Raw genomic sequence first — 24,879 nt, forward strand, 5'->3', positions numbered from 1 at the left:
AACAAGATGATAACATACTGTAATTTTGTCATTGCTGTGCCATCTGCGTGATTGACTATCACCTCAAACGTGAGAACAGTGATTGATTATCACGTCAAACATGAAAACAGCATGATGAAGGAAACCTTGTAAACTTGTATGAGGATAAATCCCTATAAAAACAGATCCTGAAGACTTTGGGTCTGATTCTGCAAACCAACTTTCAGGAGCATCAGATGCGCATCTGACAAGGTCCTGCTCCCTCCTCGTGTTCAGGCCACCTGGCCAGTGGCTTGGTACGAGCAACTCTAAGGCTGATAACTATGATAACAACCTTGCAGAAGTGTGTGTGTATAAATGAATGTGACATTGAATGGAATGTTATAGCTATAACTGACTGCTTACTATGATTCTTTCTGTATTCACAATAAATGCAGCATATATTGCCTTATACCCTTTAACAAGATCCTGCTGGTTTTTATTTTCTTGGTATAACAATCTGCCCTAAACTAAGTGTCCACACAGACAGTGCTGCCATGCTACGAGTTCCGCAGTGAGCTTTAATTTACTCCCATTTCAAAGCAGTAGGTCAAAGTGCACTATGGAAATGATAGTGCACTGCAGCAGTTTTCACATGGACATTTAGTGTGTGGCAGGCTAGTACAGGGTTGATGTATACCCCAGTCTGCCACGAACAAAGAAGCTCCAGGTCTCTCTGCTCTGAAACTGAAAGAACTTCCAAAATATCATAACCACATCTCAACTTTAACAAAGAGATAATAAATGTCTCTAAAAGAAATTTAGGACAAAAAGAGACTCCAAAGAAGATTATTTTTTGCAGAGAAACAAATTGAGGCCTGTAGCTAGGCTAACAGAAGTAGAAATGCAGAAACATCCTTCCCCTGCCACCTGCCAAAAAACAAAAACAACAACAAAAAACCCCCAACTCTAAACACCCTCAACTGGGAAGGATTTCTCCAGAAAAGCCTGCAACAATTGCAATTAATGTTTTAGCTAGTTTAAACCAAGATTTTGTTATTATTTATTCCTGGTATTACAGTAGGACTAACAAGCCCTAACCAAGATAAGGGCCCCCATATGTTAGAAGTCACTGTACAAACAGATAAAAGACAGTCCTTGTTCCAAAAATCTTACAGATTTGGGCGGCGGGGATGAAAACTAGAACAGTCTACCTGCTAGTTATTTGGAATTCTAAAATTAAACGTGATCCTGAAAACACTTATATATGTAGTTAACTTTACTCATGAGGTGACTAAATGGGATGACTCACAAGCATAATGTGTAAATGTGTGCAAGATTAAAGCCCAAATTGTCAGTGGAAATTATATTCTGTTAAGTAGATGCTAAGAATTTTTTTAAAAATACACATTGGTAAGTTAAAACATTTCAGATACTATTGTTGTAAAGATCAATTAAAATTCTTACAACTGACAGGAGAAAAATGTTTTTCTGTTTTTTTCAATTGGTTTATTTTGTGTATAATCAAGTTTCCTTGTTGCCCTGAATAGTCATCTTCTAGGAGGAAATCTCCAGAGATTTGCAGGCTAAAATGCTGTGGACAAGAGGTCCCTCCAGCTCCCTCCTACCCCAGCAAACCCTTTCGATAGCTAAAAAGTCTAACCTCACAGGGTAGGAGTAACAGGGCTTATGCAGAACTGGAGATGGTACAGCAAGCAAGACAAAGCATGCTGCAAAGTTGTAGCTTCACCATTTGCTGCCACTTTCAATCAGGTTTGGTTCCTTTCCACTTGCATTAGCAGGGAAGAGAATCTAAAGAGCAATTTTCTAGAAAAGGTGATTTTAAATTACATTTCTATTTAGCCAGAACAATCCCAACAGTACCATTTAATTAGCATTCCTTTAGTGAACACTTTTTTTGTTTATTCGAAGAAACTAGCATTATCTCCAAAGCAGATTGCATTGTTGCTCCCAGCATTAAAACAGAAACAAGTGCCATTATTTGATTTAGCAATGTTAAGCTTACACTTCTGAACAAATGAATGATTCTTAGGGTTTTATGTGGCCTACTTTTCATTTCCCATGTTTCATCAATCTTTCACATTAAACCATGGTATTTAGCCATAAATCACTGCTTTGTAAGTGAGCCTGATCACAAGAATCTAGAAAAGTGGGTATTGTGTAAGTGCCAAGACCTACTTTGTTTCAACTGGATAATTTACCTACTAAAATGTATCATTCCAACAAAGAAAACAATAAACAAGAGTAGATAGGAGCCAGCCTGGTGTCCTAATACCACACACTGCCATGTGGTAGGGTAGAGTTCCAAGCAAGAGATTATACACAAATCCACATCTAGATGTATGAGCCAGCTGGGCCTGAGCTAGCTGCTGAGGAAAGAGCTGGGATGACCAATGAAGTAACTGTGGAAGGGGTCTCAGTTACACGGATATGACAATACTGCATGGCACAGCCAAGGATAAAGTAGAAATTATATGGAACAATATAGGCCTAATTAGGGTAAATTGATATGACTCCTTAGGCAATCCTTCCATCACTAAATTCTAAATTACTCACGCCCGATGCTAGAGAACAAGGCAAGACAGAAAGAACTAGCTAGAAAGTAGCCATGCAGAGATGGGAATAAGGCCTCGGAATGAGAGGAAGGTAGTCAAAAATAGAAAAAAGTAGATAGACCAGAATGTGTGTCTAACAAGGTAGCTGGTCCTTTAAATAAAATCAGGTCCAGCTCTCTTCCTCCAGTCCAGTTTGGTGTAATGAGGACAACGGGGGGTCCCTCGGAAGCTATACATGAGAGACAGCCCAAAGGTGAGAGAGAACATAGAGTCCAGAAAGAGAAAGTTCAGTACCCAGAGTCCGGAGAGGGAGCGCAGAAGAAGAGCAGAGCTGGGCTGAGAGCTTAATAAGAATGGCCATACTGGGTCAGACCAAAGGGCCATCTAGCCCAGTATCCAGTCTACCGACAATGGACAATGCCAGATGCCCCAGAGGGAATGAACAGAACAGGTAATCATCAACTGATCCATCCCGTCACCCATTCCCAGCTTCTGGCAAACAGAGGCTAGGGACACCATCCCTGTCCATCCTGGCTAATAGCTATTGATGGACCTATCCTCCATGAACTTATCTAGTTCTTTTTGAACCTTGTTATAGTCTTGGTCTTCACAACATCCTCTGGAGTTCCACAGGTTGACTGTGCGTTGTGTGAAAAAATACTTACTTTTGTTTGTTTTAAACCTGGTGCCTATTAATTTCATTTGGTGACTCCTAGTTCTTGTGTTCTAGACCTCTATCATATCCGCCCTTAGTCATCTTTTTTCCAAGTTGAAAAGTCCCAGTCTTATTAATCTCTCCTCATATGGCAGACACCCCATACCCCTAATCATTTTTGTTGCCCTCTTCTGAACCTTTTCCAATTCCAATATATCTTTTTTGAGATGGGGCGACCACATGTGCACGTAGTATTCAAGATGTGAGCGTACCATGGATTTATATAGAGGCGATATGATATTTTCTGTCTTCAGAGGGGATGCCTGAAAGACAGAGTGGTGAGAGTTCCCCTGTTGAGCAGTGGAGCCAGATCAGGTGGGTGAAAGCAGAGGGCAGTCAGGGTAGGGGGGGTTCACCTACAAACTTCTCCCGGCCAGTGAGCCATGGCCAGAAAGGGCTGGAGGCTGACAGCAGCAGAGGGAGATGCCTGCTGGTTCTCTGAGTCAGGGAGCTGAATCTGAAGGGCCAGAGAGGGCAGAAGGCTGGGGAATGATGGAGGGGTGAGTCTGCTGATGTCTCTGGGCAAGAGCTGAAACCATAACTGGGAAGGAAACATAGCAGAGAAACACCGCAGTCAGAGGGGCTGGGATGAGGTGTGGTGCAAAACATCAGAGCTGTACCTGAGAGCTGTAGGCGTAATGGGACGCTGGAGGTGTATTTGGTGTGTGGATGGACTGTTCAGATTGAAAAAGTGCATGTAGAGGTTGGACTGGGCTGGGGAAACTGAACTATGGTTGTGGGACTTCCTGTAATAAATTTTTCTCTCTCTCAAAGGGCTATTTCTATTCTGAAAACTGGTGTGGAGTTACTGGGAATTCCAGAAGAAAGGGGAAAGCAAGGCAGACCACCTGTTCTGTCATAGCCCACTACTGAAGGTGTGCCAAGAGGGCTGCCATACCATATAGGAAAATGAACGTGGGCAGGTGAAAGGACCGCGGGAAGAGGGGAACTGTGAGTGTGTGGAAGAGGGATATTGAGGCATCGGGCTCCTTGCAGGGCCCTTCCTGAGACCACAAGGGGACACCCTGGAGATATCAGCCCTTTGACACAGTGTGCTTTATGAAATGAACAGAGCTTGTCAATACAAGAAAATAACTTCATCTGAAGAAACTGACGTTGCTATTGATTAGCTGGACAACTAGTTTCTTGCCAGTTGGCAATTCCTATGTCCTAACTACCAATCACAATTACCTATTCTTATGTTCTAAGTAACACACTATAAATAATATCAAACCAACACTGTTAGGTAACAGTTTGCAAATGTCCCAAAAAAAAGTATAAAAAAAAGTTACATACCAGGTGATCCATGGTACATATCTTACTTACACATTTGCATGATCTATTTTAACTGAGAAAAATTTACCTTTTGAAATCTGCAACCAGCTTGACATCTGCTATGACAAGCTTGTGTTCAATAATCATGTGCTTCAGAAGTTGGTCTTGTTCTGCTCGTGGAGAACATTCTTCACAGAAAATACAAGGCACAGATGGAGACTCTTCCACAGCAGCTACACCACCTGGACTTTCTGGCAAAGACAGCGGCTCCAAAATATACTCACTATCTGAAGGGAACAAAAGCAAAAAAAAAAAAAAAATCTTCGTTGGACTGCAATTTCGTCTTCAATCTCCAAAATAATCATAAATAAACCAGCATTCTTTCAAAAACCTATTTTGTATGGATGACTCGTAAGCAGTGTAGGTAGAATCAGGACCAAGGGAAAAGAGCTTTTGTAGCTTTAATATGGCTTCCTCCAACAAGAGCAAGGAGCAAATTTATTAGCAAGGCCACCAAATGTTTCTTCCTCAAAGCCAGCCAATGGCTCCACTTCTAGAGTGGGTTGATGAGGCTTCAATAGCACAGGGGTACAAGCTCTGTGATCCCTGACTGACATTAAGGCAGGGGGTATGTGTCATGTAGTATGGTCTGGGTGGTATGTGTGTTGGTTATTAGTGCAGGGAAGTTTCTTCCCAAAAGTTGGACCCACTTTATTTTCTCAGAAACTAGCCCACATGCTGGTGTGTGTTAAGATGACAAGGTAAGTGAGGTAATATCTTTTATTAGGCCAACTTCTGGTGGTGCGACAGATGAGCTTTCAAACGCTTCCTTAGGTCTGCATTAGGTTCATCACCCTGATAATAAAAGGTTAAATTGTGTAGGGGGGGCTGTTGTTGCATGTGGATTATCCCTGTTAGTACAGACCATCTCTTTACAGGAACCTTTTATCACTCACTCACTTTTGTATGATTATATAAATCATTTGCCTTGTGCCACCAGGCATCTGTTAGTTTGACTGTCAAAACATTTCTTGTCACACAGACGTGGTTCTTGCCGATGGAGAGGCCTCCACTCGAGGATCTAGATCTGCTGAAACATTTCTTAGCTGTGTATGGGCTGGGAAAGGAGCTGTTATGACCCATATATTAAGGCCCAGTTTTGTACAATAGCGAATGGGAACAAGAGCACAGTTAATCATTTATTTAGGGCTAAGTCAATGACTGACCACCTTCTGGTTCATGGGGGTTTGGAGTTCATGGATTACCCTTAGTAGGTGGATGGGCTGGACTTGAAGCAGGGCTGCCTCGTCTCCCTGTCCCGGAACAGATTAGTGATGTGCCGTGGGGCCAGCATGCTCAAAATTTGTCATCAGTGGGATGATGGGCCAGATCCTTCGTTGGTGTAAATAAGCATACCTTCACAGAGGCTTGATATACAGCAACTGAGATCTATGCCAGTGGGCCCTATGAGTTTAATTCAATAAAGGGCATCTCAATAAATTCCATTGGCTTGGAACTAATAAAACTGTGGCACGAATTTTCCAAAGAAATCTTCATTACAGAAGAACACCAGTTTCAAAGATACAGACCTTAGGCTTTAAGCACATGAACATTAGAAAGCAAAGTTAAGTAAATCAGACACAGCTCCTGTGTTCTGGCAAAATCAAGCAGTCTTCTTGACACGTTTGGCATGAAGCCAACTTCACAACTTGTTCAGCTGGATGGGCAGGGGAAGAGGGAACAAACCATTTTCTCTTTGTGATTCACACTACTGCAGGAACAGCACACTGGAAAATGATGCAGCTGCATTTGTGAAGCTCTCTTGATGATTCAGAAATTAATAGATGTATTTATCTCAAAGAAAACTTGCTTTAACCCAGCACTTTACTCTTACATAATATAGAGCACCTTTTATCTGAAAATCTCCAGGCGGATTGGAGAAGTGTAATTAACAAGACTAATAATACTTCCTGATGACATGAGAGAAGGTCCCTTAGGCATATGAGTGACAAATTTTGGCCTGCACAATAAATAGCTAGTGATTGAATAATCCTAAAGTAAACTGGAATCTGGGATTGTGGACAATCTGTCTTTTTAGTAATGACAAACTGGCAAGAGTTTATATTTTGCTTCCCCCCCCCCCCCCGCCCCCCCGAGTCATGATGTTCAAGAAGCCCAGAGTTTCTGGAAATGCACCAACGAGTTTGGCTGAAGAAAGACTGATAGTCAATATGCATTGAATTCAGCTCCCATGATACAATTTTTTCTGTGCTGTTTGGTTGTAAGCATGCAAACACACACACTATACCAGGGATCAGCAATCTTTGAGATGCGGCCTGTCATGGAAATCCGCTGGCGGGCCGGGACAGTTTATTTACCTGCAGTGTCTGCAGGTTCGGCTGATCGCAGCTCTCACTGGCCGTGGTTCACCGTTCCAGGCCAATGGGGGCTGTGGGAAGCAGTGCGGGCTGAGGGATGTGCTGGCCACTGCTTCCCACATCCCCCATTTGCCTGGAACAGCAAACCACGGCCAATGGGAGCTGCGATCGGCCGAACCTGCAGACGCCTCAGGTAAAAAAAAAAAAGTCTCGGCCCGCCAGCGGATTTCCCTGACGGGCCCTGTGCCAAAGGTTGCCAAACCCTGCACTATAACATCCCTAGGAGCAACAGCATAGCTAACCTAATTCTATTTTGAAGTAATAATAAGAAAGGAACTTTGAATATAATTTAACTGCATGTCAGCCCATTTCCTCCTCATCCTCCCCAATCTATTCCATAGCTGAGTTGGAGCAGTACCAATGTTTTCATTTTGTAGTTTTAATTCTTTTAGGGACAACAGTGGCTACATTAAATGGAGTAGCATTTCTAGTTTGCTCTCTGTGCATTTATCTGCCCTTTCTGGCTCTGCAGACTAACAAGGAATAGGCTTTGCTTTCCTGACCAAAATAGGGATTCTACTTGCAGCATGAAAGTTTCTAAGGCTTGTGAATCCTTACAGTAAGTATTGTATTATAGCCTGCAAAAATCAGTGAACTGTTTCTGTGGAGGAAAGCAGAGCAATTCCATTTCCTCTGCAGCTGCTGATTCTCACTGATGCCAATAGAGCTAAAGAAGATAGTCTGTCAGCCAGTTAATTTGTGTCTAGGGTGGGCAGACTACTGATTTGTTCTCTTCTGAGCTGGACCTGTTGGAATGCCCTATTTCAACAGCTTGGCCACTTATTTATCTGTACTCTTACCTGATCAACTCCATCACAAGAAACCTGTTTAAAAAGATACATTAACATGGGGGAGAGAGAGCGTGCTCTTGACATGGACAAGGAACTGACCTCGTTTCTGAGGACCAGGGGTACTTGTGAGTGGCAGCCGTCTGGATTGGAGTGAGGTGATTTGTGTTGTGCCAAAGGGGTCGCTAGCTGTGATGCTCATCTTGTTATTTATCAGTGAATTGCAGGAGGCAAGGAACAAAGGTGAACAAATATGCATATGCTGATTCGTAACTGGGAGAGTAGACTATACAGAGGAAAGGTAATTCAATGTAGACTGCTAGACTAGAGGCATGGGCAACTGAAGTAGTTTATGGACTTTAGTGCAGAGGAAAATAAAGGAAGGGGGCTAGAGATAAATTACATGAAAATATCCTTGGTACTCCTCCGCTGCAAAACATTGAGCAACAGAACAAACCGGTAGTACAGAACAAAATTCTACAGCCTTCAGTACAGTGCTTAAATGGATTAAAACGTAACCACCACAGGGCACACACATAGTAGTACAAGTAAGTATTATTCAAAGCTCAAAACAAGCAACTACTATTCCAAATGTGGTTCCAGAGGGGTCACCTTATTATAAAAGAGCTGTTCGAGAACTGTAGACTTGGGCCAGGGGCAGGGTGTCGCACACTTCGAAGCTTGTGTCAGTTGAGCTTACTGCACACACCAGGGGCTCTCTGCATTCCTCTATTCTCCACTGCTCCGTTTGCCATCCTCTCATCCCCCTGCTACTCCCCCCCCTCTTCCCCCTGCCAGGGGTCCTGTGTGATCCCCACTTTCCCCTCCTATACCAGAGTCCCCCACTCTCCTCCCACATCAGCAGCTCTATGCCCCCCATTCCCACTTTCTCCATACACCCCTCCCCATTCCCCTCCATGGCAGGAACTGTGTGCACTCCCATTCTCCCCATACCTGGATTCCCCATTGACCCTCCTAACAGCAGGGGCTGTGTGCTTCCTTGATCCCTCACTCCATGTCCCCCATCTCCTTCTTCATCCACAGCAGGGCTCCCATTCCAGGGGCTCTGTCTTACCGCCCTCTCCCAAACCAGGGTCCCCATATCTCTCCCCCCACCAGGGATTCTGCATGCCCCCCTCCCCTCCTCAAGACACACTAGAGCCTCCCAATCTGCCCCCCCATGCCTGGGTCTGTATGCATACCCCTATGCTTCCCATTATTCTTTTTTTCTGGGTGAGACACAAGTCATTCAACATGTCAACATATTAAACTCTACTGGGAGGACAGGCAGAGCTGAGATGGGAGTATTGTTGTATGGAAGGCACTAATGGGTGCCATCAACCAGTTGTTTGATTTATAGAAAATAGCAGAAGTGCTTGAGGCTGTGGCTGTGGTAAAGAGCTGTGGTAAAGAGCTGGCCCCCCATTTTCCCCTTTTCCAGACAAACACATGGCTGAGGACAAGCAGGGAAATAGAAATACTCCCCCTTGCCCCTCCAATTCAGAATCATGGGACAACTCCATGGCAGTAACGTTTCTACCAAGTCATCCATTTGGTGGGGTTTCCTTCCTTCAACATAGTGGTCAGACAGCGTGGCTATCCAATTATGGCGATGTCCCCAAACCTTCACAAAAAGCCACGGATCTCAGACATCAAAGAGGCCCAGACCCTTCTGTGCTCATAAGGCTTCTACGGGATTAGGTAGATTGATTGAGGACACCATGTATGTTGAACCTTTTGTGGGAAAGTTAGCCCTATACCCTATACAGGAATTTGCACCTGGGCAAAGTGAATTTTACCAGCTATCACTCCAAAACAGGCATTTTGCAGCCACTTTGGACAAGTGTAAAAGGAGCAAAGCAGAAGCTAATCAGACCTCAGAGCTATATTTTTTGAAAGAGGAGATTAAGAAGTGTTTTTTTAATTTTGAAAGGAAAAATAAAATGATGAGTACTCTGTGGGTGTTTGGGTAGTACGATCGATAGAAACAAGAGTTAGATTGTAGCCTCTCTGGAGAAGGGATTGTCTTTTTGTTATATGTATGCACACTACTAGCACAATGGGACCCGATCCCCACCTGGAGATTGTGGGCACTACAATAATACAAATAAGTAGGAATAAGAGAAGAACCAGAGGAAGGAGGCAGAGGCAGATTAAGATTTATTGGGGCCCAGGGCACAAAGAACATTGGGCGCCCTCACAGGGCCCCATCACTTGCTCCTCCCCTTCCCCCCATGGCCCTGCCTCCTGGCCTGGCCAGAAATCAGGCCATGGTAAGAGCTGCCCAGAGAGCCTGGGCTGCAGTGGGGAGCCCTGGACCCTCCACCTGTCTTGGATGGTGTGCCCTGGAGGGCAGGGACCCAGGCCGGAGGCTGTTCTTGGGCACCCCAGCTCCTCACCCATAACAGGTGGAGGGTCCGGGGCTCCCCACAGCTGCCTGGGCAGCATAGAAATAAATATGAATGAAAATAAATTATTCGATGCACTAAAAATGTGGCTTAAAGTTGTCATCTTACCAACTTGTTTGGTTTTGAATGAATAACCCTGCTGATACTTGTGGCCGTACGTTTGGAGCCTGTAGGTTCAGGTGAGTGAGTGTGGACAGCTGCAGCTGTCTGTACACATAATACAGCATTATGCCAGAGAACTTTGCCTAAGTGCCAAATATTGTAATAGCTGGGATATAAGGTTTTCTATTCAAACAATACTGTCTATTGGTAGTGTTGGAGACTGGCAGTCTTGAGTTCTCTAACTAGCAGTGATACTTGATTCAGTTTGTGCTTAACTGTAGGCAATTCACTTAACCGTTGTGTGTTTCACTACACCCATGTGTAAAATAGGGGGAAGGAGAGGTGCTGGGGGTGGGGGGGTGGGAGGGGCAGCTCCACGCGGGAGAGAGGAGGGAAGAAGGGGAGGTTGGGGGGGAGGGGGCAGCTCTGTGCCGGGAGGGAGGGGCGCTCCACATAGGAGGAATATGCTGAGTGCTCACCCTACCACAGCTCCTGCATCTGTCTGGCCTGACCAAGGGGCGTGGCCTCAAGGGGGAAAGAGGAGGAGCAGAGTGGTGGGGCCCCAGGGGGACGGAGAGGAAGAGCGCAGCAAGGGTCGGAGTTCCGGCTCGCGGGGGCTCCCCAGTTGGCCGAGGCCCCTGGGCCCATTTGGTAATCCGCCACTGGAAGGAGGTGATAGTTTGGGTTTGGTTTTCCTTGAGCAAAGGATAGAGTAGAATAGAATAGAATAGAATAGAATAGAATAGAATATAGAATAAATGAACCTGAGCTGCAAATGGTGCAACAGATGTAAGACAGTTTATTCATTTTCCTTATTGGAACATTTTTAGTTCCAATCACGCTAACTAAATGCCATTATGCAGATAAAAGAAAACAATCACCTATTACAGTATATGGGTGTTTTATATCAAGTGTTCCAGATAAGGTATTCTGCCTGTGTACTCCCACACTAAATCATCACCAATACCTCTGATATTACAATCAGGTGATTTTATGGCCGATACAGCAGATGTGAAATAAGAGAACACAGGCAAGGATTCAGCACACAAGAGAAGGTCGGCTGCAAATGGTAAAGTCTTTAAGCATTTTCTACTTATTTGTCAGTTAAAGAATGTTTTCCCTAGGAGATTATCAGACATACAAAGGAAAGCAAAACATGGCAAAGTTAAAGTGTTCTCCCTCATTGAAAACATGCAACATATCCTTCCATATATGGAGTCTACTCTTCTCGGCCTGCCTAACACAATGGGAGCGGTCCATGCACACAGGGCTTGACTCTAGGTCACAAGTCTATGCTGCAGTTCTGTGGCTAATTCTTACTCAGTTACACCATTCTGCTTCTCCATTAGTTTTTACTCATGAAGCGCATAAGTGTGGACACCAGCAGCTTTAGCTAATGGGAGGAGCCAAAGATACTGGAGCAGCCACACTCCTTTCAGAGCTTACACACCAAGCCTGATTCTCCACTGTGTAGCCATTTAGACCTGTGCAAATTGAGTGTAAAACACTGCCACTGGTGTGCACAGAGTGCCTAATCCAGCTTTGTTAGTGATTTATACCTACTTGCTCAAGGGTAAAAGGACAGATGAGGAGTAAGGGAGTAAAGCATCAGATTCTTTGGCTCCCATTACTGAAAAATTGCTTACTTTCCCATTTTTATCATATAATTATAAAATAAATCGATTGGAATATAAACATTGTACTTGCATTTCAGTGTCTAGTATATAGTGCAGTATAAACAAGTCATCATCTGTATGAAATTTTAGTTTCTATTGACTTTGTTAGTGCTTTTTATGTAGTCTGTTGTAAGCCTAGGCAAATATCTAGAGGAACTGATGTACCCCATGGAAGGCCTCCGTGTACAGAGGTATGTATACCCCTCGTTAAGAACCACTGGACTAGATGATCACAATGGTACCTTCTGGTCTTCCAGTCTATGAACTACCATTTCACCTACTTTGCACAAAGGGGAGATAATCATCTCAGAAGCATAGAGTGGGTGCAATTCATTTGGGGTAAGGTTTAGCAAATACTTTAAAGCAACTTTACCTAAGTACAACTGATTCCTTTGCCGTGCACTATGGGTAGCCTATTCAGTGTTTATCTAGACTTCAGTTTTCAGTCACGTTAACTAATTGCTAGTTAACACAGTAACACACACAATTGTAAGGTCTAGTATTCACAAATGTTTGTTACAGGACACACATCTGTAGCTTAGAGGACATTACTAGAAACAAACATTTGAGTCCTGGAACAAAAGTTTGTGAACTGTCTATATTTGAAGTTACAGACATGTGTTAACTTATGTTAGAAAGCACTAAAAAGTCAAGTCTGGAGAAAATCCAAGAAAATGAACCTCATCTATAATCTTTAACATAAATTATAAAAAACTCAACCATTTTTTAGGTTTAATGTCAATATTTTGTGATTTCTGGTACAACAAGGTTTTAGGTTTAAGTTTATATTATGTAAATAGAGGTGTACAATATATATTTATAAACCCTCTGTGTGACAACACAAGTATAATGAAACCAAATAAGAACATCTGCTGGAATGTTTAGTGTCTTTCTAATTAAATTCAGCAGTTGAATGAATCAATTCATTAGCAACAAGCCTGGTTTATTATCTCATTAATACAGCTGGTTAATATCATGAGGAGATTAGTAGGAACTTGAAATGACCCTAAAATAAAAATGAATGCAACAAAAGACACAGGCAAGTAAATGATTTACCACAATGGGCACAAGGTAAGAGCAGAGGAAAACAAAAACAAAAAAAAATCCCAGACTCATTAAACAGCCTCTCCCCACAAAACTACCACCTCACATAAGAGCAACAGACATCTATGAAAGAAGTGGAAAAACTATATTTTTCTATATAGTGAGAGAACATTAATGTCTTTGTCATTGTGAGCAAAAGTATATTAATCTAAGTACTTAAATAAATTCCCTGAAGTAAGTTGGCACCAAATGCAAACCTATGCATTAGACACTCTTCTAGAAAGAGTTACCTTAAAAGCTTTAATAGAAGGGATGGAAAAAAACCAAAATCTATAATAGGTTAGCAAACACATTGGCTCTACACGTCTTATACATATTACAATGTCTCTCTGCTGCTGAGTTGCTAATACTGAACTAGTTTACTGGCACAGCAACATTCTTACATTTAATTTATAGTGATACCCTTGGAAAAGTTTTTACATTTGTTATCGGATTTCTGTTTTGTTTTACAGAGTATGAAGGATAGATGAATAACAACTGGCCAACACTATTTACAACTAATTACACACACAGCGTGCTATTCCCCCTCCATCCAAATAGCACATCAAAAACATGTTCTCAGTGAAAGAAAAATCACAATACACAGAACAATTTCCCAGCTTTCTATTGAAAAAGCTCAAGCACTCCTATTAACTTGAATTACCATTCAGTCTTAGTTCATGAAGGATTATTTGGCTATTATTTCTGCTCATTAAAACACTATCATGGGATACATGGGAGTTAGTTAAAATGTCCATGTGCTAGGAGATAACACATCTCCAAGCTTCCCCAAGATCAATCAGTCTCTACCCTCTACAGCATTTCATTGAATGTAAATTAGTACTTCAAAAGATTACTTCATCCTACAGCTAAGCCTTGTCAGTTTTACAGAAATTGTATATAGTCTGGAGCATCCACAGCCTAATAGGAGACTTCATTCCAGTCACAATCAGACAGGTTTAAGAAGAGCAATAAGTCACCAAATCCTGATATCTCAGGAAAGAGTTTCCATATAGCAGGTGTCTGCTGGGAGCTGAAACTAACAGAAATACAACTGTCTTTAATAGCCATATTAAACAGGGCTGCTCTGTAGGGGAGCTTAACATGTTGCAGTTTCATTAGCATTAACAAGTGTTGCTATGGGTACCAGAGTGGAGGCATCAGAAAACAAGTGAATGGAAGAGGTGGAAAATTGATTAATAAAAATCTTAACTGTTAGAAGTAAATAAAACAAAACCAATGTGCCCGCCAATAAGGCTATATTAAAAACATAAATGATATTTATTAATGTTACTGCCTAGTTTGTTGACTTGCATATGCCAATGAATGTCATTATTTTTTCTTTTTAATTAAAAAAAAAAAATCTACCTCAACATAGACAAAGGATACATAGCAAGACAAAATACCATGGGATCTCTTAAGATTGTATATATTATGTACATATTTCAACCTTAAATGAAACTGACAAATACTTCTTTAAAAAAAATATTGTTATGAGCACAACCGTAATCAATACTCAAACATTCCCATTCTTCCATTTATAGTATGTTAAATACTTCTATAGATAAATTATATTAGGGTTACCATATTCTGTGCCTCCAAATGGAGGACACTCCACGGCCCCCGGCCCCACCCCCAGCCCCGCCCATACCCCGCCCCAACCCCGCCCCCTCCCCAAAGTCTCCGCCCCCTCCCCTGCTTCCCGCGAACATTTAATTCGCGGGAAGCCTGAAGCAGGTAAGGGGGATGTGGGGGGGAGGAGGCGCGGCCCAGGCTGGCCCCCCGGCGGCTCCAGCCTGGGTCGGCTCGGGTCCTGGGGTGCCGGCCCCGGCCCCCGGCCGACCACCCCCGGCCCGCCCAGCACTGCCGGCCCCCGGCGGCCCGGCGCACCCCCCAGCTCCCCGGCGGCCCGACTCCCCGCGGGCTCGGCTCCCCGGCTGACCGGGCTCCCCGCGGGCCCGGCTGACCGGACTCCCCGCCGGCCCGGCTCCCCGCGGGCCCGGCTCCCCGCCGGCCCGGCTGACCGGCTCCCCGCGGGCTCGGCTCCCCGCGGGCCTGGCTGACCGGCTCCCCGGCCCCGCCAGCCCGGCTGACCGGCTCCCCGCGGGCTCGGCTCCCCGCCGGCCCGGCTGACCGGCTCCCCGCCGGCCCGGCTGACCGGCTCCCCGCCGGCCCGGCACCGCGCCCCCGGCTCTCCCTCCGGCCCCGCGCCCGGCCCGGCACTGTGACCCTGGTTCCCGGCCCGGCACCATGCCCCCGGCCCGGCCGAGCACCACCGAGCCCTCCCGATTTTCCCGGACATGCCCGGCTTTTGGGGATTTCCCCCCGGACGGGGATTTGAGCCCCCAAAAGCCGGACATGTCCGGGAAAATCCGGACGTATGGTAACCCTAAATTATATGCAAATCTGGAGTGCCATAAAGTCCACTAACATCAAGGTAGTTACGAAGGGTTTACACTAGTGTAGCTAAGCGGAGAAACTGATCCCTAGAGAGCAAAACAGGAAACAATGCTAAGCTGCTCTCAATAAATCTGGAGTAATGCTACTGTATTCAGTGGAGTTACTCTGGTTTTACACCATCATGACTGTGGAGAATAAAACCCACATTAGTTAAATGCTCAAAGTATTAATAATCTAATACTGATATTTAAGAGACATTTACACTGGAAAAAATTAAGATGTATTGTACCCAAAACACATCCTCCTATTTTAAAAAATAAGATATTCTCTTTCCTGTTTTGCTAATTATCAAAGATATTTGTGTTTAAATTTTCTCCTTTCATAGCTCCAAAATCATAGTGCAAAATGTGCCAAGACAAATCATTTCTAAGCACAATACACTGTTGTACCATCTATCACAGTTCAGAACACCTGAACCTGTATTCCCCCTCCGTAGTTCAGCAAGGGGCACCCAATTTCAGGCTTCTAGCTTCCCTCTTCCCATCACTTCTCTTGGGTAGAGACACATCTCTCTCCCACTCCTGACCAGGGTATTTCCACGATGCAAAGCTCTCTGTCTACATCTATGATTATGAATATCCCAGCAAATCAGACTGTCTCAGCTGGCCTGCTTTGCTTTCCTTCCTTAGAGGCTATAAACAGCATAATTGCCCACAGTTAAATTACCACACAGCTCTTTCTAATCAAGCACATTTATTCTTAAATTAAAAAGCATTATACATAAAACAATAAAAGAACCTACACACATGCTAATAAGTTTACCAGAGATCAGCCCAACTCCAACAATGGCTCTGGCAGGTGAAGTCCTTAAACCCCCACAAAGGTTTTTCCTGTGGTCACACATTCATAACTACCTTGGCTCAGAACAAGCATACTCATGAAAAGTTTAATCTCTCCTTTGTACGACCTGGGCTTTTGATCTGAGACGAGGTACAATGGATCTCTTCTCAGTGGATAGCTTCCAAAGGCTGGGTTTTTCCATAACTGGAGAAGTTACATTTGCATACACTTCCCTCTAGAGAGTTCCTGGGACATCCAATTTAAAAGTTTACATTGTTTCAAACAACCCTTTGAAGCTCATAACATTTCCAGGGGTTTACATTAGCCAGCTCTCTCCCCTTCAGACCTTACATACAATTTCACAATAATACATTCCCATTTACCTTTTTAATACAACAAACTCCTAAAGATACTTAAGTGAAACCATGCTGAATTAAGTTCAAATCAATAAATGTAATGCCCAGTGGCTGAGGCGAAGGGCAGTACAGTCACGCATGTGCAGATGGTTGGATAGCCGGCAGGTAAAGCTGTATCGGAGGCAGTCCAGGGCAATGATCAGAGTTCTCACTAGGATCAGTAGCCAGAAGATCCAATCCAATTTGGTTGGGGAAGGAAAGTCAGGGAAGGTGGCAAGAAATGCTAAGGTGATGTACACATTAATTAAGAGTTGCACAGCCCTTGAGCAGGTCATCTGCATAGGAGTGAATATGTCCCCCTCCACTGAATAGTCAAAATGAACAGCTCACCCAACATGAAACAATTATTTGTTCAAAATATTCAACAAGTACTTACAAATGTACAATTTCTTGTCTGGGGAGCAACGAGCAGGCAATGGTCTGTTGCTCAGACGGCTTTCTCTTCCTGTTGGAGTGTTTTTAGTCCAGACACCCAATGAGAGTACTACCTGTCCATCAAATCAGGCCTGGAGTATGGGTGCTGTGGGTCTTTAACACTAAGGTTGTTGGTCGGAGGAGCAGTGCAGTGCCATGGCACAGCAGCTAAGGATGCTGCTTAAGGACCTGCTAGGCCTGGGTTTAATACTGGGGTCCTGACAATAAGGTTTCTCCAGGAAATTGCTATATCTGTCATATCAACACAGGATCACCACTTCACTTCCAGGACCAGTGCAAGGGATGGGCATTGAGGGCAGCTGCCCTGGTGTTAATGGGGGGGGAGGGGTGGTCATTGCTGCCATTCAGGTCATGGGAGGGAGCAGGCAATGAAATGCAGCATCTCTGGGCCCTTACCATGCACTTACCTGGCTCAGACAACCACTCTCCATCCCCTGCCTACCCAGAGCAAGTCCATCAGGACAACATGGCAAGGCAGCTAGGTGGGAGGAGAGTACAGCTCAGGGACGGGGGAGTGGGGAGGGAGAGCCCAAATCGATGGGAGGGAAGAGTAGGACCCAAGTACTGTTGTAGGGCAGAAAAGGCAGGTAGAGACTGTCCCCCCCAGTTATTTTTAAGGGGCAGACAGCCCCTCCCACAGCCCCAGAGGCACAGGAGAGAGTGGGGCTGGTAAAAGTTGGGCTCTAACTGCTGGCTAGTCAGGGTCACACAAGGCCATGACTCCTCTCTCAAAGCCTGGGGCACTAGTGCTCACTGAGAGACCTGCTGCCTCAGTGCCTCTTTGAAATAATCAACACAAATAAAACTCACCAACCAACCTACCCACCCACCCCAAACAGGGCAAGACATAGGGGTGGGTGATCACCGCAACCACACTGGGCACAAACATTCATGGGCACCAAATTCCTCTCCTCCCCCTTTTTTTTGTTTGTTTGGCTGGTTGGAAGTGTCAAAAATATTTTCTCCCCTAGGCACCAAACTCCTAGGGCTGGCCATGGGGGCTTCATCCATTGACAGTAAGATGTGTAATTTGGTCTCCACCCATAGCAGGCCATGCCTTGTTGTCAGTGATCGCTTTAAAGCACGCCCCAGGTCTTGAGCACACTTTTGGCTACCTCTTTTGCCAGCAAGTTATTTTTGCCTTATTACAGATTTTGCTGTACTTATTTGTTGTTGCTTCTCTCTCCTCCTGGCACTGGTTCACACCCATCACCACACATCTGTACCTACACCAGCTGCAGTCACTCAGGGTATTAGCTCCTTCCTCACTATCCCCATTGCTAAATTTCTGATCCATCCATTGGTGCTCTTCTACCTCAGTTGCTGCAACCTCCTTGCTGGTCTCCCCTCTTCTCACTTATTCCTCCTCCACTGCGGCCAAGATACCATTACTAAAGTTTTCTGCCCCTCCAGTCATTTCAGCCATGTCACCGTCATCTCCTCAGGCATCTTCTTTAGCGTTCCAATTCTTACCACATCAAATTCAAGTTCTTTGCTTGCACCTTAAATGCCCTATGCCAGGGATGGGCAACTTTAAAGTGCTAGAGCAGGGGTTTTCAAACTGGGGGTTCGGACCCCTGAGGGGGTCGTGAGGTTATTACATGGGGGATCACGAGCCTCCACCCCAAACCCCGCTTTCCTTCCAGCATTTATAATGGTATTAAATATATTAAAAAGTGTCTTTAATTTATAAGGGGGCGGTGTCGCACTTCGAGGCTTGCTATGTGAAAGGGGTCACCAGTACAAAAGTTTGAGAACCACTGTGCTAGAGGGCCACAGAATTCACTAAAACCCTTCGGCAGGCTGGAGTGTGTGTCATGGATGGTGCAGGTCCAGGTTCCAGAAGCAAGGAAGAGGTGGAGAGTGAGACAACTGTGCACTCACCCTGATTGGCAACTCCTGTCTCTCAGGGCTGGGCCCAGCTTCCCTCTCCAACCCTTTGGTCTTGCCACAGCGTCATGTGACATGCATAGCTATGTGCAGGCAGGGCCCTCACCATTCTCACTTCCTGGCCCTGCTGCCACTGGATCCCCTGTCCCGAGCTGGGCTGTGGTGGGCCAAAATAAAATGATCTAGAAGGCCAGAAGCAACCCTCCAGGCTGGCAATTGCCCATCCCTGCCTTATATAATATTGCACCAGACTTCTTCTCGTCTCGCTTCCTCCTACTCCTGCCCTCATTCCCTATCTGTTGCATTACTTATTGCTTTGTCTCTCTTTTTTTTTTTTTTTACTCTTAGCATGCTATAACATCAGGTCCTGTCCCATCTCCTTCTAAATCGTCTTTAAAAGACAGACACTCTTCCATAAACATTACTTACCTTCTTCTTTCCAACAATCTCTCCACAGCTGTCCTCTTCCTGAACTTTGGTTTTAGGTCTGGCTTTTGTTTACCTTGCTTATCTTAGGGCCCAAACTTGCAAACAACTTATGGATCTGAATAACTTTACCTACTTGAGTATTCCAGTCCCACTAAATTAAATGGGTCTACTCAGGTATAAGGTTATTCATGTCCATAAGAGTTTTCCAAGTTTGGGCCTTTAAGTTGCCCCATGAATTTACAACGTATCTTCAAGGTTATGCGAGGATGGGCCTGGAATCTGGGTCTGGGTGACAACCAGTAACTCTGTGCCACTACCTGCCTGACAGCTATGGTAGGGCCGCACGCATTGTCACACAAATCCTCTGGAGATAAATAGCACAGGAAGCATCCACTCAGAAGGTTGGACTGACTGTTTTCCTCATGGTCCCTGATTGGTCCACAAACCCTATTTCAGCCCAGGAGGAATTCCAGGAGGTGTCTGTGCAATGAGATACATCTCTGTCAATCATAGTGACAGACCTGCATCTCAGCTCACTTTTGACTCCCAGCCTCAATTCCTGCTTCTTGGCTTGGGCTCTGACCACTAGGCCTGACTCCTAGTTCCACCTTCTAGGCAAGACTGCCCATATCCTGGTTGTGACAATATTTTTGTAAAGAATCATGTAAATTTGAAGAATCCTATAAATATGGTCAAATAATGACAGAACTACAGAAATATACAGAGGAGAAACTGGCCTTTCCCTATATTGGTTCCTATCAGTGATGCAGGAATTGTGCAATACTTATCCATCTCCCCCAAACACCCCAAAACAAATGTTGAGCCTATGTTACCTGAGAATACTGTGCAAAGGTATGCAGAAGAAGGGCAGTTTAGATATACGGTATCTACCTAAAGTGAGGGAGGCGGTATGGGTGGGCAAACATTGCCGCCCCTTCCCCCCCCCCCCCCAAAAGGAAGAATTACAGGCCAACACCGCAAGTTGAAACACAGAGTTCCAGTTTCCTGACACAGGAAAATCCTACACACCAAAAATGTGGACTCTCCATCCCCTCACGCTTAATTTAGTTACTTTTGATTTTTAGCTTCTATTTTCTGATTAGTCAGAAATTGGTACAGTTCCCTCTTGTTTATTCCTCAGTTAGCGCGCAAGCGTCACCAACTATGTCATAATAAGGAATATGCACAGCTCAGGTTAAAGTGAACGCAAGTTACCTTTTGCAACAATAGCAAGCTCATATTGGTTTTTCATGTGTTGCAGAAAAATTGGAGTAACCACTCTTTTCCTAACCAAAAAAAAAAAAAGGTTTAGATTTACAAAGCTATTATTAAAGACACAACAGCAAACTATTCTGTTGTGAAGGAAAGAGAGGAAGTATAGTAAGAGGCCGATGTCGCTCCGTCAGGCGCTCTTTAATGACCTGAAAAATCTAAAAAGGAATCCTACAAAAGTTAAAACATGCACACATGGCTGAGGATAAGTACAAAAGAATAATATACAAATATTCAAGGATATATAAAGCATATACAAAATCAGAAAGTCTGAGTTACAAATGAGAAACAAATGATTTAGACTTAGCAATAGACATAAGCAATAAGAGGTGCTATAAACAGATTAGGAGCAAGAGAGCAATGAGGGAAGAAGAGCTAATAACAGATGACATCAAGAAGGCTGAGCTGTTGAATGCCTATTTCTACTCCGGGGGGAATTCTGCGCCATTGTGCATGAAGAATTTGCACAGAAATTAATGTTGTGCGTGTAGAATTTCCTTTTTCCTCCTACAGAAATGGGCTGCAGAGCTGCTGGCCGCCACTAGAGGCTGCTGGACCCAGCAGAGCCCAACTCGCAAATAGAAGATACTGTGAGGTGGGAGGGGGAGGAGAAGGAGCAGCTGGAGGGTTCCGGGAGCTGCAGTTCCTTGCACATCCTGAAGGAAGGAGCCTGGGATCCAGCATGAGGCTTTTTCTCCCTCTGGATCCCTGGGTTCTGATGGTTAAGGGATGTGGGTTTCTGGACTGGGGGAGGCCCCATGGCTGGGCTCTGGGGGACTAGGGAGTGCGAGTGTCTGGGTTGGGGGGATGCCCCGCAGCTGGGCTCTGGGGGTGCAGGTATCTGAGCAGGAGGGGGCAGAGAACCAGAGGTTTCTTTAACTCTACTCCTGAGGGAATATTTTTGTGTCTGTATTGTTACAGACATAGTTGCTGACAGGTATTTTGAAATAAATTACCAAATAACTGAAACTGGCGTGATTATATAATGTTATTTTGACAAATAAAATAAGCAGAATTTTTAATTTTTTGGTGCAGAATTCCCCCAGGAGTACTATTTTGCTTCAGTCTTCACTAATAAAGTTAATGGTGACCAGATGATTAAAAAAATTAATATTAACTACAAGAAAAAGGAAGACGACAAAATAGGGAAAGAACATGTTAAATACATCTAACCTATCTAAATAGTCTTTAAGTCTGCAGGGCCTGAGGAAATGAACTTTAGGATACTGAAGGAACTAGCTAAAGCAATCTGTAAACCATTAGCAGTTATCTTTGAGAACTCATGGAGGACAGGTAAGGTTCCAGAGAACTGGAGAAGGGCAGACATTGAACCTATCTTTAAATAGGGGAACAAAGAGAACCTGGAGAATTACAGACCAGTCAGCCTAACTTTGGTACCCGGAAAAATAGTGGAATAAATTATTAAACAATCAGTCTGTAAGCACCCACAGGATAATAGGGTAATAAATAACAGCTGAGATAGATTCGTCAAGAACAAATCATGCTACGCCAACCTAATTTCCTTCTTTCACAGGGTTACAGGCATTGGGGGGGGGGGGGGGAAGAAGGGAAGGAGCTGCAGATGTGACACATCTTGATTTTATTAAGGCTCGTGACATGACATTCTGATAAGCAAAATGAGGGAAATGTGGTCTAGATGAAATTACTATAAGGTGGGTGCAAAACTGGCTGAAGGACTGTACTGAGTAGTTATCAATGTTTGCTATCAAACTAAGATGGCATATCTAGTGGGGTCCTGCAGGGGTCAGTCCTTGATCCAGTACTAATCAATATTTTAATTAATGACTTGGATAATGGAGCAGAGAGTATGCTTATAAAATTGTCAGATGACTCCAAGCTGGAAGGGGTTGCAAGCACTTTAGACGACAGGATTAGAATTCAGAAGAATTTTGATGAATTCTCCAATTTGTCTGAAATCAATAAGGTAACATTCAGTAAAGACAAGTGCAAATACTCCACTTAGGAAGGAAAAAATTGAATACACAACTACAAAATGGGGAATAACTGGCTAGGCAGCAGTACCACAGAAAAGGAGCTGGGGGTTATAGAGGAACACTAACTGAATAAGCGTCAGCAATGGGATACATTTGCAAAAAAGGCTAATATCATTCTGGGGTGTATTAACATAAGTGTTGTATGTAACACACAGAAGGTAACTGTCCTGCTCTACTAGGCACTGGTAAGTCCTCAGCTGGAGTACTGTGTCCAGTTCTGCATGCCACGCTTTAGGAAAGATGTGGACAAACAGGAGAAAGTCCAGAGGAGAGAAACAAAAGTGATCAAAGGCTTAGAAAACCTGAGCTATGAGGAAAACTTAAAAAAAAAAAAAAAAAAAAAAAAAAAAAGGCATGTTTAGTCTTGAGAAAAGAACACCGAGGACGAACCTGATTACAATCTTCAAGTATGTTAAAGGCTGTTATAAAGAGATGGTGATCAATTATTCTATGAGATCCTAGGTTTGTAAGCTTCACCCTGGTAGAGGGGAAATTTATGGATCCTAATTAATCCTATACACTGTGCTATGTTCTGATTAAATATACATGCTAATTAGTATAGTGTCAATGATTCTGATAAAGCTTCTTTTACTTCTTAAATTTTATGGTAGTCTACCAAGGGAGCTAATTTAAGAATGAAATGGAACACATTAAATTGCTACAATCTTGTTTCTTAATTAAGTGGAAAGTACTATTGCATCTTTTTGAAATAATGGGCTGACTCTCCAGAATTACCACTTTTAAACAAAGGCGAAATTAGTAAGAAGAAAACACAATAGCACACAAATATAAATCTCACCTGTATTCAAAGATTCTTTGAATTAAACAGGATCTGTGCTTGCTTCAAACCAGGAATAAGCCACTCGGGCAAGGAGACAACACAGGTTTATTCTACACAGTGTACTTTTAAAATTCATTTTTGGAAACAAAGCCAAGTATCACCTATTGTAATTTGCAAAAGCAAAGAAATCTTGGAAAGATTAAAGGAAATATGGGAGGAGGGGAATATTCCTGTGGAAGTGATGGTTTAGGTAAGGAAGATGAAACACACCACACTGAGTTATCAAAAAGAAAATAAAAGTGAGGTAACAAAACAGCTCAAGAAATTCAGTTGCAGTACATCACTAAGAACAGATGGAAACCATCTGAGAGTTCTGGGGTCTCTGAGCCACTAACAAAAACATGTACTGTTAATATGTTACTAATAGGAACTAGTACATCAAAAGATGAGAGGGTGACAAATATGAAAGTAATGGTGATCGTGGGAAAAAACGGTTACCTATCTTTTTGTAATTGTTGTTCTTCGAGATGTGTTGCTTATGTCCATTCCATTTTACGTGTGCATGCGCCCACGTGCATGGTTGTCAGAGATTTTGGCCTTAGTGGTACCTGTATGGAGAGCTGTGGCGCCCTCTGGAGTGCCACGCTCATGCCTCAGTATATCAGGCACGTCTGGCCCTACACCCTCTCAGTTCCTTCTTGCCGATAACTCCGACAGATGGGCAGGAGGGCAGAGGGCAGGTAAGGGAATGGACATGAGCAACATCTCAAAGAACAACAGTTACAAAAAGGTAGGTACCTTTTTTCCTTCTTTGAGTGCTTGCTCATGTCGATTCCATTCCAGGTCTCTCACAAGCAGTATACCTGGAGGCGGGCTCAGAGTTCACAGTCTTGCAGCATTGCTCTGCCAAAGGCAGCGTCATATCGAGCTTGCAGGGTAAGCGCGTAATGAGATGCGAATGTGTGGATGGACGACCAGGTGGCAGCCTGACAGATTCCTTAGATTGGCACCTGCACCAGGAAGGCCGCTGATGACACCTGCAGCCTAGTCAAGTGAGCAGTCACAATTGCCAGCGGGGGCACCTTTGCCAGCTCACAGTAGTAGTGAATGCAGGCCCTGATCCAAGATGAGATTCTCTGGGCAGACACTGGACAACCCTTCATACTGTCTGCAACAGCAACGAACTGTGCTGACTTACGGAACGGCTTTGTTCTATCTATGCAGAAAGCCAGCGTCTGTCTGACATCCAGGATATGCAGCCTGCATTCTTCATCCGTCGCATGGGACTTTAGACAAAACACTGGCAAGTACATATCTTGACCAGTATGAAACTGGGAGATGACCTTCAGCAGAAAAGCCGGGTGCGGACGCAGCTGGACCTT

The 24,879-nt window shown here is 44.1% G+C and overlaps 1 protein-coding gene across 5 annotated transcripts in view; it reads right to left on the bottom strand.

Moving 5' to 3' along the window:
• ZNF277 (zinc finger protein 277) overlaps nt 1-24,879 on the bottom strand; it is a 79,468-nt gene that overhangs the window by 36,159 nt on the left and 18,430 nt on the right. For all 5 annotated transcript variants that reach the window (XR_008444532.1, XM_054024138.1, XM_054024130.1 and 2 more), the window contains one exon: nt 4,613-4,811. Coding sequence is in view for 4 of the 5 variants with exons in the window: in XM_054024138.1 (XP_053880113.1) it covers nt 4,613-4,811 (199 nt within the window). In the remaining variant the exon portion in view is untranslated. The remainder of the gene's footprint in view (nt 1-4,612; nt 4,812-24,879) is intronic.

Source organism: Malaclemys terrapin, chromosome 1 (genome assembly GCF_027887155.1).
Source record: "Malaclemys terrapin pileata isolate rMalTer1 chromosome 1, rMalTer1.hap1, whole genome shotgun sequence".
Taxonomy (NCBI): Eukaryota; Metazoa; Chordata; order Testudines; family Emydidae; genus Malaclemys; species Malaclemys terrapin.